The 18,412-nt window shown below is 33.9% G+C and overlaps 1 protein-coding gene across 2 annotated transcripts in view; it reads right to left on the bottom strand.

The window, feature by feature from the left end:
- The window catches only part of atrn (attractin), a 176,170-nt gene that overhangs the window by 68,607 nt on the left and 89,151 nt on the right, over window positions 1-18,412 (bottom strand). For both annotated transcript variants that reach the window (XR_012388707.1, NM_001353962.1), the window contains exons 16-20: window positions 16,498-16,717; window positions 15,498-15,683; window positions 11,362-11,610; window positions 9,414-9,551; window positions 9,244-9,337 (exon numbers count right to left, since the gene is read on the bottom strand). Coding sequence is in view for 1 of the 2 variants with exons in the window: in NM_001353962.1 (NP_001340891.1) it covers window positions 9,244-9,337; window positions 9,414-9,551; window positions 11,362-11,610; window positions 15,498-15,683; window positions 16,498-16,717 (887 nt within the window). In the remaining variant the exon portion in view is untranslated. The remainder of the gene's footprint in view (window positions 1-9,243; window positions 9,338-9,413; window positions 9,552-11,361; window positions 11,611-15,497; window positions 15,684-16,497; window positions 16,718-18,412) is intronic.

Genomic DNA, 18,412 nt, shown 5'->3' with positions numbered 1-18,412 from the left:
GTTTGAAACACTGCGTGCGCCGAATCCCACGCATATTCTCTTTGGACATCCGACTTAACGTGAAACTGAGCGCACGTGCACGTGCCCAAAACCCCTCCCTGTCTCCTCCCCTAATAAATATGGTAATGACTCTACTTTGGCAAAACCAAATAAAAAAGTAATGTCAATAGCAAGCTAAAAGAGAATCTTTGAACAGAATGTGAATTGGAGGTGCTCTTATAGGAGGTAAAGCGGAAAAATCTGTCGTTTGTCGTTGGAATGAGCTAGTTAAGTGATTTCCGCCCGTTTGATCGACAGAGACAAGAAAGCTACAGACAGCGTATATAAACAGCGCAAGTGGCGTACCTATCATTCATGAACTCGGTTCAAATCCAGCTTCTGATGAACTCATTCTTCTTTTTTCCCTACTAAATATCAGATTTTGCCTACTCTTCATCACGAGGAAGACAAGTAGGAATCGTTAATAAGTGTGTGTGTGTATTATGTTAAGCACATTTAAGCAACACATATTATTTGCAGATTTATTGAATGGAAATGTTTCCGATTCACGTAGCCTACGCAGATTCATCTTCAGATGGTGCCTTTATACAGATGTTACTACTTCAATGTGTTCCTTGTGCCGCCATTCATACCGCGGCGACGGCGTTACTTGATGCGCCAGCAGCATTTGACCGCTGGGTGGCACTTTAACCACAGATATTCAGCTTTGCCTTTTCACAATGCTAAACAGACTGTTCTGTAGGCGTAGCTTACTGTATGTGATGTGATGTGTTCAATTAAAATATAATTTTAATTTAGTTTTTCTGGTAATAGACATGCTCTTACATTATACTATGCTGTAGAAAAGATACATGGTGAGAAGTCAAAAAGCAAATATAAGAATTAAGTTATTAGCCTTCAGTGCCCGATTAAATTGCGTTGGGGTGAAAATAATGTTTTGATTTCTTTGACTATCATGAAAATGTTATTATCTCAAATCCTAAACGTGCGCATATGAAAAACAGCAAAATAATATAGATTATCGGGCCGGTAGAGCACATCACCTCACAGTTGTGAACTTGCGATCACCTCAACTTACATTTAAAATTTGTTTACCTGGTTTATTGTAAACTTTTTAAGTGCAAAGAGGATTCGTTTTGGAAAATACAATTGAAGAAATGAAAGACAACTAAAGTGAAAGCATAAACATTCAGTATAAATAAGTAGTCTTAAATAAATAAATAAATAAATAAATAAATAAATAAATATATAAATAAATAAAGCAGTCTTTTAGTCTAAATATAGAGAGATGAAGTTTGCTATTTTGATAGGACTAAGACAAGATATTTTCATTTATGTTTTTAATTTACGTTTTTATTTACATTTTCGTTGTTGATTATATTTTACTATCTCATTTTATGTTTCAGTACATAATAATAAACGAATAATGAAAATAAATAAATAATGAAAATAGGACATAAATTAAGTCTGGCAGGTTTATTTTTAATAATTTAGTTTCAGTTCCGTTTTTTGTTTCAAAACGTCAATGTTCTGCTTTAAAGTATAACTGTTTTGTTTTGTTTTTTTACTTAATGGCTCAGTAAGTTTTGTATTTTAATTTCATATTCAGTCACCTTGCATATGCGTGTGAAATATAATGCCGCATAACCGCGGAAAAAGAAGAAAAGGCTGTCAGTTAAAGCTAATCAAAATTAGCTATATTAAAATACAGCATTTATGTTAATACAGGCAGAGTGTGAACAAACTCAAGGCTAAGATATGCGCTTGCTTTTTAATGCATTTAAAATATAAATAAATGTTTTTTTTTTAAACTTTTTTTGAATGGTAAAGGACAATGCACATTATGTTATTGATGTAAACTTAGGCTAAAACTTACCATTGATAAACGTGACCTACCTCAAGCAGATCACTTAAAGTGTAATAAAAATAATGTTGCCGCAGGACATAAACGAAGTCCCGCAAGTTTATTTTTAATAATTTAGTTTCAGTACTATTAATTTTTTTTTCTCAAAACATCAATAGCACCTTCAATAATCTAAACATTAAAGATGGACCGCAAGATGTGTTGAGTGGCTATATGTGGTGAAGAACGATGGCAAAGCTAAGTGTGATTATTGTAATAAACTAATAAGTTATAAAGCAGAGAGTCCCGACCAACAGGACTGACTTAGCATATGCGGTTGGCTCATTCTTCACGAATATAGAATTAAAATAATGGCGCGTTAGGTTCATTGTGCATCCCGCAGGTGCAACCAACAAGGCTTGTGCATTTTAGTTTAACTTTTTTGAGCGTTATAAGCAGCTTGGTGTTAGTTTTTAATTTAATATATATTGAGCCGACACTAAGCAGCGCATTCTCTCCGCCTCCTCGTTTATAACCAGCGGGACACGCTACTGAAGCAGGAGAGACACTCTGTCGTTCATAATCTTAGCTGATGTGTCGGAGTCGAAAGAATATATCAAAGAGGAATGTTCTTTTTACAGTGCCGATATGTTTAATCTTTTTTCCCCTGTCATTTCTCTTCAGCAAATTATATTTTTAAAGCTGCTTGATTCTTTTAAAACCGAAAGCAGAGCCCGTCAATTGGTGTTTTTTCATAAGATACTCCTTTATTAATGTTTTATTTTATGAGTGTCTTTAATGTGCTTTTTAATAGTTTTATTTTATTCAAAGCAGCACCTAAAAGCGAATTTATCCTCAAATCGTGGCATGAGAGCGATGTCATGACGCATATATTGCCTTTTTTCTGATCTTTTTGCATAAAGGTTTTAATCAAAAGACAGGTAATTTAATTACTTTCGATGTGCTAAAATATTTGTTAAATAAATGTTATTTAAAAAAGGCATATGCAATGTGCTCTGACGGGTAAAATCAGATTCTTTCTCTCTTTTAAGTTCAAAGCAAATTTGAATGCCAAAGGATTTTAGATGCATATACAAGACTATATGTAGTATATTAACATCAACAAATTAATAAAATAAGTAGCAAATGAGAAATAAATGACAGACAAGTTGATAAAAACAGACATTATCTCTAAAAGTTATCAGAATTGCAAGATTAAAACAGCTGAATATAGGCCTAAAATAAATCTAGAAAGCTTGCGCACTGATATTTATTCTTTTTTTTTTCTTCGAATAACGAACAATTTCAACCGCGGGGAGATACCGACAGCTTGATTTGCAGTATTTTCTAACATGTTAGAAGCGGGCAGCGGACATCAGCCAGCCGTAGAGACGGGCCGGCACAAAAAAAACATGGCTGCCGGTGGGGAAGCGGCTGTGCCCTCAGCAGCTGATTGAGACGGAGCTGCATATCCAAGTGCACTAAATACTCCGAGACAGGCACGTGCACATAGGGCTCAACCTGTGCAGTGCACATGCCCTTTTTAGTCTTGGATAGAAAGTGCCCTTCCAAAATGATCAAAAGTGCCCCCGCGACGCGGCACACCCTCGGTCCCGCCCTTCAGTAGGCGCGCGACAGCACCGCGTCAACACCGCTCTTCAGTACGCGCGCAACAACAACCCCCAAACCCCCACCCCCCAACCCCCAAACCCCTGTCTTGTTTGTGAGACGTGACGCTGCACTGCTTTGGCGAAACGAATGTACAGTTACTTGTCATGCCAATAAAGCACCTCAAATGTGAAAATGTGAAAATAGCCTAGGCAACAAATAACAAATAGTAGTCTAATAATAACAAAAAAGGCCCTTTTCATTTTCATACAATAGGCCTATGTGTGGGTTTTGACAATATGTGTTTAATTAAGCTATAAAGATTTGTCTATCAGATGAAATGCATAGTAAAATATGAAATAAATGTCTCTTTTGCTGAATATTTAATTAATCTATATATTTAATATTTAAAAAATCAACTCCTTTTTGCCCAGAGAAAGAGGCGCGCGGCACTAGCGGACATGGGGTGCTTTTCCAAAAAAAGACGTAGGCTACAGTAACTTGCGGCTGAACTATGCACAGTTTGGGGAAAAAAAGGATATAGTGATGCATGTTTCCCAAAACCCCTAGTTTCTCTGTCGCAGATCCATCATTTGAATCACGTTATAAGTAAAACGCACATAATGATAAAGCACACCATCATCACGAGGGCAATTAAATAAAGACAACCTAAACATATTTTTAATTGTTTATTTATGTAATGTGAGTTTTTATAACTTTGTTCTTTAAATTATTTCAATATAACTTAGGCTATTCTATCGTGATGACACCATAAAAGGCCTTCAATGCATTGATATAGGTAATAGGGATACAATAAAAAGCCGATTTCACTATTGACCCTGTTTTTATGCATTGACGGCTTCCCAACGCCGCAATTCTGTTGCGCGAAAAAAAGCTGCTGCAAATAAGCAAATTTATGACAATACTCATTTAATAGTTTCATGAAAGTAGTAGCTGGTGTGCTTCATCTGCGTGATTCTGATTTGACATTCTTCCGCTAAACTTGCTGTGTTGAGGTGTAAATGGGCTATGCTCTTTGCTATTGAGGCTAACACATCAAGGTGTAAATGAGCTATAGTTCTCTTTGCAACTTTCAATTTTGAGGTGGGGGAAGTGGGAAGAGGCAATTCAAATGTACCATCTCTAAAAATAAAAAGCCCGCTTACGCGGCATTTGTGTTTAAAGATTATTACCTTATTTTTATTTTATTATTATTAATTTATTCATTCATTCGTTCGTTCATTTTCTTTTCGGTTTAGTCCCTTTATTAGTCTGTGATCGCCACAGCGGAATGAACCGTCAACTTATCCAGCATATGTTTTACGCAGTGGATGGCTTCGGGACGGAGTGAAAGGAAAGGCGGAATTTGCCCCGAGTCTGGGAAAGATGGCTTGCCGTAATTACACTAGTTTTCCTATCGCACACATGCGCCAAAATAAACAAATAAATAATAAAGGGAAAGAAAACATCTAGCCTTGAGGTCTTTTTGCTTATAATCGCCCTTATGTTTCCGTTTTAAATGTAAGGCTGTTGCATAAAATAATACAATTTTAATTTAAGTTACTTTGCTGCGTCCCCCTTGATGTTTCAATAACGCATAATAATCTACACACCATATTAAAGACACAGCAGACATAAAGGTTGTGTGTGAGAGCCCGAGCAAAAAAGGATCAGAAATGGATCACGCACGCACAAGAAAAAAGGCAATTATGCAACACATGACATGCATCGCTCTCAATTGACGGGCTCTGCTTTCTGTTTTAACATAATCAAGCAGCTTAAAAAAAATTTGATGAAGAGAAATGACAGGAAAAAAAGTAAAAAAAAATAAAAATAAAAAGATTAAACGTATCGGGACTGTTAAAAGAACATTCCTCTTTAATATATTCTTTCGACTCGGATACATCAGCTAAGATTATGAATGACGGAGTAGGCTATCTCTCCTGCTTGCTTCAGTAGCGTGTCCAGCTGGTTATGAACGAGGAGGCGGAGAGAATGCGCTGTTTAGTTTCGGCTTGATATATTTATATAAAAACTAAAACCGAGCTGCTTATAACGCTCAAAAAGTTAAACTAAAATGCACAACCCTTGTTGGTTGCACCCGCGGCATAAAAAACCTAACGCGCCATTATTTTAATTCTATATTCGTGAAGAATGAGCCATAAGATTGAGATCGTTGACGGTGCTCTCCAGCGGCAAGTTCCTGGCGAGTGAAAAAATTTGTTTGCAGAAATAGGACAAGAGGAAAAACATTTTAAATTATATAACAAGCATCGTATTCTTTCAAATCCTCGCCCAGTTTTAGTACAAGTTGTGTTATTTATATTTGTGGCTGTGAAGTTTATTAATATATATATATATATATATATATATATATATATATATATATATATATATATATATATATATATACCTGACCAGCGCTGACAGCAAACGCATAAAGGACAGAGTGAAGGAATTTCTACGGTCCACACGAACCTCTGTTAGCGCCCACCGACGTCTTCAGTATTAGAGACAACTTAAAAGAAAACATTTAGTTATTTTTGTATTTCTATTTGCTTTTTTTCCTCAGAATAAATATATCCTCTTAACCAACTGTATGACTGTTTTTTCCCGATTAGATTCCCGACCAGACAAAACAACAATAACAACATTATTATACATAAGAGTAGCATGTAGACTATAAAACATAAAACAGGCAACATATCGACTCATGCGCACACATGAGGCCCGTTGCCAGCCTGGTGAAAGGGATGGTTCTTTTTTTTCAAGTGGACCTTTTTGCAGTTATACGCCTCAGTTTCCATTTAACTATGAGATTTAAATACTACATTTTAGTGACTTTTTTGCTGGATTAGCCAGTCAGATGTCATTATAACCACACTTTTTGATGTACTAAAATATTTCCTAAAAAGTGCAGTTAAAAAATTCAAACAAGAGAAATTTTTAAAATACAAATTTATTAAATCATATGTCATTAGAAAAATAGCAATCTGTTTTAAAGTTTTAAAGTAAAAAAAAAAAAAAAAAAAAAAAAAAATTATATATATATATATATATATATATATATATATATATATATATATATATATATATATATATATATATATATATATATATATATCATTTATTAGACAAAAACTCACTGGCCAAACCTTTGACAGCTTTTTCTTGTTTTTTCGCGGTTATGCGCGCATTAGCCTATATTTCATATGCATATGTAAGTTGACTGAAATTAAAATTAAAATACAAAACATACTGATCCATTAAGTAAAAAAACAAAACAACAATTTTACTTTAAAGAAGAACATTGACGTTAACATTATTTTATTATACTTTAAGTGATCTGATTGAGGTAGGTCACGTTTATCAATAGTAAATTTTAACCTAAGTTTATATTAAGAACATACAGTGCATTGTTCTTTACCATACAAAATAAAAAATAATAAAAGAAACATTATACACCATAGTCGCCTGTAGCCTAAAAAGGCCGCAAATCTTTTTAAATGCATTAAAAGGCAAGCGCATATCTAAGCCTTGAGTTTGTTCACACTCTGCCTGTATTAACTTACATGCTGTATTTTAATATAGCTAATTTTGATGAATTAGCTCTAACCTTTGACAGTTTTTTTTTCTTTCCGCGGATATGCGCGCATTATATTTCAAATGCATATGCAAGGTGACTGAAATTGAAATTAAAATACAAAACATACTGGGCCATTAAGTAAAAAAACAAAACAAAAGTTATACTTTAAAGAGAACTTTAAAGAGAACATTGTTGTTTTGAAACAAAAAAAATAACTGAAAATTATTAAAAATAAACCTGCGAGATATGTCCTGCGGCAAAATTATTTTATGAAGCAGTATTCAACTTAAGCTCTTTAGACCATGCGCCTGACCGTTTCTTAGTGTTTCACCACATGTCCTTAAATACATAAGGCCTATTTTTATTATTTTTCATTATTCGTTTATTTATTATTATGTACAATAATTGTGACATAAAATTAAATAGTAAAATATAATCAACAACGAAAATGTAAATAAAAAGGTAAATTAAAACATAAATGAAAAGGTCTTGTGTTAGTCCTACCAAAATAGCAAACACTGAAAATCTCTTTACATTTAGGCTAAAAGACTGCTTTAATTTTTTAATTTAGGCATACTTAGAATATTTGTACTTTCATATTAGTTGTCTTTAACTTCTTCAATTCTATTTTTCAAAAAGAATCCTCTTTGCACTTAAAAAGTTTAGAATAACAATAAATCGTGTTAACAAATTTTAAATGATTAATAAAGGAATTATAAGGCTTTGACTTATTGTTTAATCTCATTTACAAGCACAATAGCATATTTAAGGCTGCTGTGTGGGCTATTTCTGTCGGTTTGCATCCCGTCCCTTTGCGCCCCCTGGCGGCTCATTCACAAACTGCGGTCATACACTAAAAACAAAGCGGCTCCTATTTCAAACGGCGGCGGTATATGACGCGGCGGTAATAGTCACTTTGAACTCTCACCTACTGTAGCAATGTGTGTGCAGTAGATCGCTCGGATTAGATTGGGTGAGAATTGGCGATCGCTGCAAATTGTGCTTTGATGTTTAGCTGGTCAACTGTATGGTATGGAAACCTTATATACCAACTAGACATGCAGATGATCTCATCCTATACAGCTGCCATTGCACGGCTCAAAGATACTTTGTAGTGTGCAAGTTAACACAATTGCCTCTAGGAGTCGCCAATGGAAATAAAACAAGCACATACAAGAAATGCACGTACGCCCGGCATGAAGTTGGCGGACCAACCAACATTCTTCCATTCGATTCATCATTAGTAAATCCAAACGTGAGCCTGAAACCTGCCGTATGAGCTGCCCTGAAATTTTTGTACGTACGCAGCTTTGATACATGAGGCCCCTTTAAAAGCTTGTTAAAGTGAAAACATCTAATGAAAAGGCACCTGATCATTTTTATTAAATAATGGTCTAATAAATTCACTGTCTGAAAAATGTTTTCAATTTAAATGTAGAAATAAATGTATAAATATGATTAAATGATATAAGTGCTGTTAGGAAGTACACTCAATGCAACAATATGTTTGCAGCTTGTCAAACTACTTTTATAAAATGAGCTGAAATAACACAATTCTTGAGATTTTTTAGGAACAACTTAATTGTTTTATGTTCAATCCATTTAAATTTGCCAAGTTTTATGAATGAATTTGTGAATACATGAATAAATTTTACGGAACCCTGTATTTTTACAGTGTATGTGCAGAGGGAAGACAATAATATAAAAATACACATTAATACATTTCACTTTAACATTTACTATTTATTTTAACTGTTAAACTATTACTATTGAAAGCATTTAATATATTTCAATGCTTTAACATTTACTCAGTAACTGTAAAGAAGACATTTACCTGCAGCATAGGTAAAAAGTTTATTTAACAAAATTTAATAACATTGAAAAAAGCCACAGACCCTACACACCACAAAAGTGCACTAAAGATATGAATACTAGGATAGATACTAAGAAGTTGATTTTTTTTTAAATGATTTTCTTCCTTTAATGTTCTCCCGTCATTGTATGTTGACTCCTCACATTAAGTTCAATGTGAAAAGACAACAAACAACTCAGTTAACCTATAATTAAACTAAAATAAAAATATTTTTTTATTTGGTGCACAGAAGCTGTGAATTAGCACTTTGGCACAGACTGTACTGTACAGCAAAACACAGTTTTGTAAAGTATACACACTGCAGTTGTAGTGTGTCTGTGTGTGTGCACTTACACATGGCAGCGGTCTCCTTTGATGCCCTTGGTGGTACAGAAACACTTGCCATTGTTGGAGTTGCACATGCTTGCGTGACCATTGCACTTACAGGCTGCAAAGAAGCAACACACAGTGAGATCTTATCAAACAGCCAACAAAAGTCTACTGTATTTTGGAAGGAGACTTACGCTGACAGCTGCCTCCGTTTGTGGGGTCGCCATAATAACCGGAGATGCAGCTCTCACACTGTTTGCCCGTGGTGAGATCCTCACATCTCTCACACACACTTTCATTCACACACGAGCTGTGGCCATTACACTGACACGCTGCATCAGAGACAAAAACACTCATTAAACATTGAAGTTACATATAAAACATTATAAACTTATCATAAAACACAAGTTAAATTGAAATACAAGTTGCTGGGTCAAAGACAAAACAATTTTTAATATCATAAAAATAATATGAAATACAGTTTTACTGTGATATACTGTAGTTTGGAATGTTTTTGATTTTATTTGTATCTTATTTGCATTGTTCAATCTATTTTTGACTTTTTTAACTTTAAAAGGAACTTTGTTCATTTAACATGCTATTTTGAACAATTTAAATTGTAAAAATTTAATTAAATGTAGCGTTAATTAGTTATTATACTGAAACTTAATAGACAAAAACTCTATTTTAAAGTCTATTGCGAAACTACAACGAGTTTCTTTTCTTCTGTTAAACAAAATAAAAACATATTTTAAATTGTAATGTATATTAACCTTTGCCGCCAGAAATAATATTTTACTCAATTGGATTAGTGATAAATCTCCATCAGTTAAAGGTTGGCACAAGATTAGTTTGTGTTTGAGTTAATTCCCTTGGAACATCTTACCTATGTTTTACACAAAAAGAAAAACAAAAAAGAAAAAATTCAAGGTCCATATATGGATTATTTGGAACCTAGTCTGTCATATCATGCTAAAAGGAATATTGTAACTGTATTGCAATCTGACAAATAAGCAATGTTTTTAGCCTTTTTCTGATCTGTTTTAATTAGGGTAGTCCTGTTTTATATAAACAATGTGAGCTTTTCTTTTCTTTTTCCCATTTCCTCTTCATTGTTTTGTGTTGATATTACTCTCTGCGAGTCTTTTGAAGATGTATTGTCTTTATTATTGCGAAAATCCAATAACATATATATATATATATATATATATATATATATATATATATATATATATATATATATATATATATATATATATATATATGTGTGTGTATATATATATATATGTATATATATATATATATATATATATGTATATATATATATATGTATATATATATATATATATATATATATATATATATATATATATACATATACATATATATATACACACATATATATATATATATATATATATATATAGTGTATATATATATATATATATATATATATATATATATATATATATATATATATATATATATATATATATACATATATATATATATACATATATATATATATACATATATATATATATATACACTATATATATATCCCCTTCCACTGAATTGGCTTTATCACTGTCTCTCCTCTCCACAAATAGCTGGTGTGTGGTGAGCGCACTGGCGCCGTTGTCGTGTGGCAGCCGTCGCATCATACAAGTGGATGCTGCACACTGGTGGTGGTGTGGAGAGACCCCCCTCATGATTGTAAAGCGCTTTGGGTGTATGGCCATACACAATAAATGCGCTATATAAATACACATTACATTACATATATATATATATATATATATACATATATATATATATATATAAATATATATATATATATATATATATATATATATATATATATATATATATATATATATATATATATATATATATATATGTGTGTGTATATATATATATATATATATGTATATATATATTTATATATATATATATATATATATATATATATATATATATATATATATATATATATATATATATATGTGTATATATATTATTTTAAATAAACAATTAGATAAGCAGTTAAATAAAAAGCTTAAAACTTGATTTAAAGTCAAAGTTCAAATAAATTTTCACTAAACATTAATTCATTTCATAAAGAAATGACATGAGCTTCACCTGGGCACTGGATGAAGGACCAGTTGTAGTTGCCCTCCACTGGGCACAAGCTCACGTTCAGCATTGGCTGAGGAGCAGGAAGGATGGAAGGTCCTGAAGTGGACGGGGCATGAAACAGGGTCTGGACTGGACCCCGGTAAGAGCCCTCTATACATTGACCCCGGCCCGTATTACTGGGGTCAGTGCACCACCCACATCCAGGCTGGTCCAAACAGTGGCCACACGTCTTGTAACCAGAACAGTTTTCCGCTGTGGTAAACACACACACACACATTCACTTAACAAACATTTTATGCAGTGCAACAACCTCAAACTTAGCCTTTGACTTTCTATTAATCTGAATGGATTTTATGTCAGTTGTAAAGACTTTATACATTATGAGTCAATAAACAAACGATGTGGTATTGTTCAGTCTTCCATTTACAAAAAGAAAACAGCTTGACTGTTCTGAATGAGAGGCAGACATTAAATGATCTTACTATAGGGCTCCTTGGCATACTTTATCCTGATACTGTGCATCCGGAAAGTATTCATAGCGCTTCACTTTTTACACATTTTTTTTTGTTATTGCAAAATAGATTAAATTAATTTATTTCCTCAACATTCTACACACAATAACTCATAAAGACAATGTAAAAAACAAAATTGTAGCAAATTTATATAAAAAAAAGAAGAAGAAAAAAAACTAAAAAAGAAAATCACATGTACATAAGTATTTAAAGCCTTTGCTTAATATTTTGTTGATGCACCTTTGACAGCAATTACAGAGTCAAGTATGATGCCACAATCATGGCATGCCTGGCATGTCTGTCGGAATTTTTGCATATTAATCTTTGTAGTACCTCTCAAGCTCTATCAGGTTGGATGGGAAGCGATGGTGTACAACCATTTACAGATCTCTCTAGAGGTGTTCAATGGAATTTAGATCTGGGCTCTGTCCACTCTATGACATTCACAGAGTTGTTGTGAAGCCACTCCATTGATATTTTGGCAGTGTACTTTGGGTTATTGTCATGCTGGAAAATTAACCGTCGCCCCAGTCTGAGGTCAAGAGCACTCTTAAGCAAGTAGTGAATCAGGATGTCTCTGTACATTGCTGCATTCATCTTTCCCTCTATCCTGACTAGTTTTTCAGTTCCTGCCAATGAAAAACATCCCCACAGGATGATGTTGCCACCACCATGCTTCCCTGTGGGGATAGTATTAGCCTGGTGATGAGCGGTGCCTGGTTTTCTCCAAACGTAACGCCTGGCATTCACTCCAACGAGTTCAATTTTAGCCTCATCAGACCAGAGAGTTTACTTTCTTATGGTCTGAGAGTCCTTCAGATTCCAGGCGGGGAATGGCTTTTGTCTGGCCACTCTACCATACAAGCCTGATTAGTGGATTGCTGCACAAATGGTTGTCCTGTAAGGTTCTCCTCTCTCCACAGAATATTGCTGGAGCTCAGACAGAGTGGCCATCAGGTTATTGATCACCTCCCTGACTAAGGCCCTTCTCCTCGATCACTCAGCTTAGATAGGCAACCAGCTCTAGGTAGAGTCTTGGTGGTTCCAAACATCTTCCACTTACGGATGATGGAGGCCACTGTGCTCAATGGACCTTTCAGAGCAGCAGACATTTTTCTGTAACCTTCCCCAGCCTTGTGCCTCGAGACAATCCTGTCATGGATGTCTACAGACAATTCCTTTGTCTTTATGTTTGGTTTGTGCTTTGACATGCACTGTCAACCCTGGGACCTTATACAGACAGGTGTATGCCTTTTCAAATCATGTCCAATCAACTCAATTTACCACAGGGAACTCTAAATAAGCTGCTGGGACATCTTAAGAATGATCAGTGGAAACAGAAAGTTCTTGAGCTCAATTTAGAGCTTCACGGCAAAGGCTATCAATACTTATGTACATGTGATTTTCAGGTTATTATTTGGTTTATTGTTAATAAATTTGCAACAATTTCAAAAAATATTTTTTCACATTGTCATTATGGGGTATTGTGTGTATGTAGGATTTTGAGGAAATTAATTTAAATCCATTTTGGAATAAGGCTGTAACATAAAAATTGTGGAAAAAGTGAAGCAATATGAATACTTTCCAGATGCACTGTAGGTCAATCACACAAGAGCTGGGAAATATGACTATGTGTATCATATGAACAATCTATTTCTTAGTACTGGGTTGCGGCTTGAAGGGCATCTGCTGCGTAAAGCACATAACACTGTAGTTGGGGGTTCATTCTGCTGTGGCGACCCCTGACAAATCAGGGACTAAGCTGAAGGAAAATGAATGAATGATTGAATGAATGAACAATATAAAAAGTCTTTTATACTGTGGTGTTGCAAAATACACTGTTTACTGTAATACTTTTTTGTAATTTATATGAGCGCAATATTACATGTCATTACGGGAATGCAGACATAAACATGAATAACAGCATTGTGAGAAAGTTGCAATGTAGTACAATGTTTACATTTTCCATTTATTTGTATCATTTTTTTTTATTATTTCTTTATACATATTTATTTATAGGGGTTTTCAACCTTTTAATGGATAAAACAGTGGAGAGTATTAACAGGAAATCACAAATATTGAGGGAGCAGAAAGAGTGAAAGGATCAGCCAAAAAAATTTTTAAACTTAAAACCCGGAATCTAACTCATGCGTGACATCATGCGAAGCTTCTGGGTCCAAGCGCCACATCAAACTATACGGGGAGGCTCATCAAATGATGATTTTACATAAAATTTATTTCAATGTATGATATGACTAAAAAGTGGTCATAAACATATATTTTCTTAATTCAAATGAGTAGCGGCTTGGACCCAGAAACAGTATTTTAAACGTCACCGATACGTCACAACTTAACAAGAGGATAGACACGAACACATTTTCACATTTTTTTTTTTTTCCAGATATTTTTTTATTCTTCCATTTATTTTATGCTAAGCCTGTAATCATTTGTTTTGTGTTTTATATTCCATACATTATATACAATCTTAATCAAACATTTGCCCTGAAGTTCTAACTATTAAAGAAATTGTTATTTACATGTGGTCAATGTATATAAACTATTAATTAATTGAATATACAGAAGAAGCATTACATCATGATATATATTGTTATCAGAATATGAGATGACATATGAGATTTTTGTTAATTTATAAGTTATTGAATAATATATTTATTACAGTATTTATGCATCTTTGTTAATGTTAGTTAATCATAATAAAGTTTTTCACTGTTATTAAATGCTAACTCACTGTGCATCAACAAGCATCAATTTGGCTTTTAATAATGCATTAGTAAAAAATGTTGACCTATGATTAATAAATGTCATGAAAGTATTGTTCATTACTAGTTCATGTTAGTGAACACATTAACTAATGAAAGCTTATTGTAAATCGTGACCTTTATTCTTATAGAAATAGCTTGGATAACCTGAAAAACACAGAAAAAACATATATTCTATGGTCACAACTAGGGCTGCAAGATATTGAAAAAAATCTGACATTGCAATATTTTGTTTTTCTGTGATATGTATTGCGATATAATGCATCCATACAATGTCATCAAATGGTTGAATAGCACTACTTGGAAAGAATTTATAGTCACACTTTATTTTAAGACTCACTTCCCGCTATTGGTCAATGATTAACTACGACTTCTGTTTCTTCTAATTTGGTTCTTATTAATAGATATTAAGGTTGCTTAGGTATTAGGTTAGGCTTTTTCAATGTTAAAATTACACTGCAATGTTTTTGTTTAAATAACTTAATACAATTATCCTTTGTTAAACTTCCAACCGGTAAAATGAATACTTAAATCTCTCCCAGGCCTAAAAAACATGCAAATGATACAATTTCACTCCATTAGGGTTAAACTCTGCAATAATTTTACAAATCAAATTGCATATCTATACAAAATCGATGCTATAACAAAATATTGTGCAGCCCTAGTCACAACAGTGTGTTTATTTGTTTAATCAGATTCTAATCTCTAGATCATGCACAGATTTACCCTACAGGAGGTTTTTTTTTTATTTCACAGTGGATAAAAAAAAATTATTGTCACTGATATTGCTATTTGAATAAATTACAGATAATACTTTGATTTAAAATCATTTCGCCGGCATACGTACGTGGGCAGCTGTTCATAGTGTACCACTCCATGCACTGGCCATAGGGGAAGGAGGGCACATAAGCGTTGGAGTCGACACACTGCCTCATGTTACTGCACCACATGCACTCAGAGCTCCCACTGGTACATTCACTGCAGGATGAGCGCAGTGCACAGGGGGTCCGGCACTGCTTCACACTGTGGTTCGCTGCACAATAACACAAACGTTAAAGAGATTCAATGAGCAATACACACAAAAATGTTTTTTAGAAATAGGTCATACAGAATTTTATTTAATTAAATTAGTATTTTTATATTTATTAATGTAATAACTATATATATGTTATCATAATTGTATTATAATTACAATAATTATCTGATCACAGCAAGTAATATATTAATTAATTAATCATATATTTCCAGTACAATACAATATTAGATGTGGAAAGTGGAAAATAAAATACAAAACAAAACAACAAAGAAATAAAAAAACAATAACAAATCACAAAACAAAAAACGCAAGACAAAAATCACAAACCTCAATAAAACAAAACAAAAAATATACAACAAAATACAAAGCAAAAAACAAAACAAACAAAAACACAGCACAAATCAAAAAATAAAACCACAAATCTCAAAACAAAAAACCCAAAGCAAAAAAAATCACAAATCTCAACAAAACAAAAACACAACAAAAAACCAAACAAAGCAAAACAAAAAACAAAGAAAAAACTAAACAAAAAAACTAAAATACAAAACATTCAACCAAAACAAAACAAATAAAAAAAGCGAAAAAACACAACACAAAACAAACAAAGCAAAGAATATAAAAAACAAAACATACAAAACAAACATAAAACACAAAAAACTAATCAAAACAAAACAAATAACACAAAAAACAAAACATACAAAACACCAAAACAAATACCACAAAACACAAAGCAAAAAAATACAAAACAAAAACACAACAAAAAAAGAAAATATTCAGTATATGCGTGTTTCTGTATGCAAATGTTACTCACTGGGTCGTTCACACAGGCTCCCATTGACAGAGTTGACACAGGTCGCCGCCTTCAGTCCGTTGAAAGTGGGTTCAGCCAAATACCCACAAAACCCTGCGTCGCTGGGTTCACCGGGCAGCCACTGCAGAGTGGAGTTGGTGAAGGGCGACATATCCTCCCAACACCAATACGACACATTGATCTTCCTCAGGCCGACCCACGGAGTGATCACTGCTTTAGACTAGAGCACACGGAACAATTCATATTCAATTCAGTTTCAAGTTTGATCTGACTAACTGTACATCTAATGCTGCTTTACTCACAGATAAAAACGGCATAAAGACACACGTTATAAAGACCAACAGTTGCAAAGTATTTTCCTCAGTGTCAGTATAATGCCTATATTCATGAGCATTAGTTTTCTCATAGATTTCCTCTATTTGATATAAAAGCACCAATACGTCAGAGGTAACACGTCAAAATGTGGGCAAATGTGACACATAAAGGCATGTTCTATGGCCTAGGCTGACATTGGGAAGACTGAACTGTTGCATAAAGTTATGCAACACATAAAGGTGCGTCCTATACTGAAGAGACTAAGGCCCAATCCCAATTCTATTTTTGTACCTCTACCCCTTCAAAGGGCTTTAAAATTTACCCCTAAGAAATGGTACAGCACTGTAGTACCTGCACACGTCATATGTCATCACGATCTCTTGCTTCATGAGATCAGACGATCGTGACTGCTGTAGTTATTCCAATTGTGTTTTTTTTTTTGGTATTTATTTTTAAGAAATAACTGAAGGCATATATTATGTTACCATAACGATAAAATGTGGCAAAAAGATCGTAACTGTACTGCGCATTTACACCATGGCCATAATCATCTATGTTAGCACACAAAAAACAACATTAACATTATAACAGACACTGTAAAAAGCTCATTCCCAGCCCTTAGACTTTTCTGACAGGGTATTCCAGTGTCACTGAGTGTCAGAATGCTGTGGGGCTGCTGTGCAGGAGTTAATATTATGGATTATAGATAGCAAAATTTTGCGTTTTTTATTTTAGCGGGTTTTTTAAAAGCATGATGGTAAAACACGAACGCGGTTATAAATATATTAAAACGTGTTTGTTTGTTTGTTGTAGAAATTGGTAGTAATGACCCAAAAAAATACTAATTTGTGCATCTCTTTACTTCCGGGTGCAGCTATCCTGCCGTTGTAGCTGGTGTATTCTGGGAAATTTCCTTACCCTTTGGTTTAGATTGTGGTCCAGACAAATGTCAGTTCGAAGGGCCCCTTCCCCTTACCCCTACGCCTTCAAACTAAAGAGAATTGGAATACTCCTACCTATTCACAGGAACGTGCAAAATGAGGGGTAGAAGAGGAAGGGCTAAGGGGTAGAACTGGGATTGGGCCTAAACTGTTGAATAAAGGTCGTGCAACACAAAGGTGCGCCCTGTACTGAGAATGAAGAGACTAACCCGTTGAATAAAGCTGTGCGACACAAAGGTGTGCCCTATACAAACACTGGGGAGACGAAACTGTTAAATAAATTTGTGACACATAAAAGTGCGCCTTATACTGACACTGAAGAGATAAGTCATGCGACACAAAAGTGTGCCCTATACTGACAGTGAGGAGACGAAACTGTTAAATAAATTTGTGTGATACATGATGGTGCGCCCTATACTGACACTGAAGAGAATAAGGCCCACTCCTAATTCTATCCCTTAGCCCTTCCCCTTACCTCTATCCCTCGTTTTGCGTATTCCCATAAAGGGGTAGGGGTGTCCCAATTCTCTTTAGCTTGAAGGCGTAGAGCTAAGCAAAATCTTTGAACAAAGATTTTTCAGAACCACAAATAAAGAATTGGGATTGGGACTAAACTTGAATAAAGTCTTGCGACAAAATGATTCTTTTAGCTTGATAAT

This window comes from Danio rerio, chromosome 13 (genome assembly GCF_049306965.1).
Source record: "Danio rerio strain Tuebingen ecotype United States chromosome 13, GRCz12tu, whole genome shotgun sequence".
NCBI lineage: Eukaryota > Metazoa > Chordata > Actinopteri > Cypriniformes > Danionidae > Danio > Danio rerio.
The sequence above is the reverse complement of the archived record's forward strand: the minus strand, read 5'-3'. Positions and strand labels throughout refer to the sequence as shown.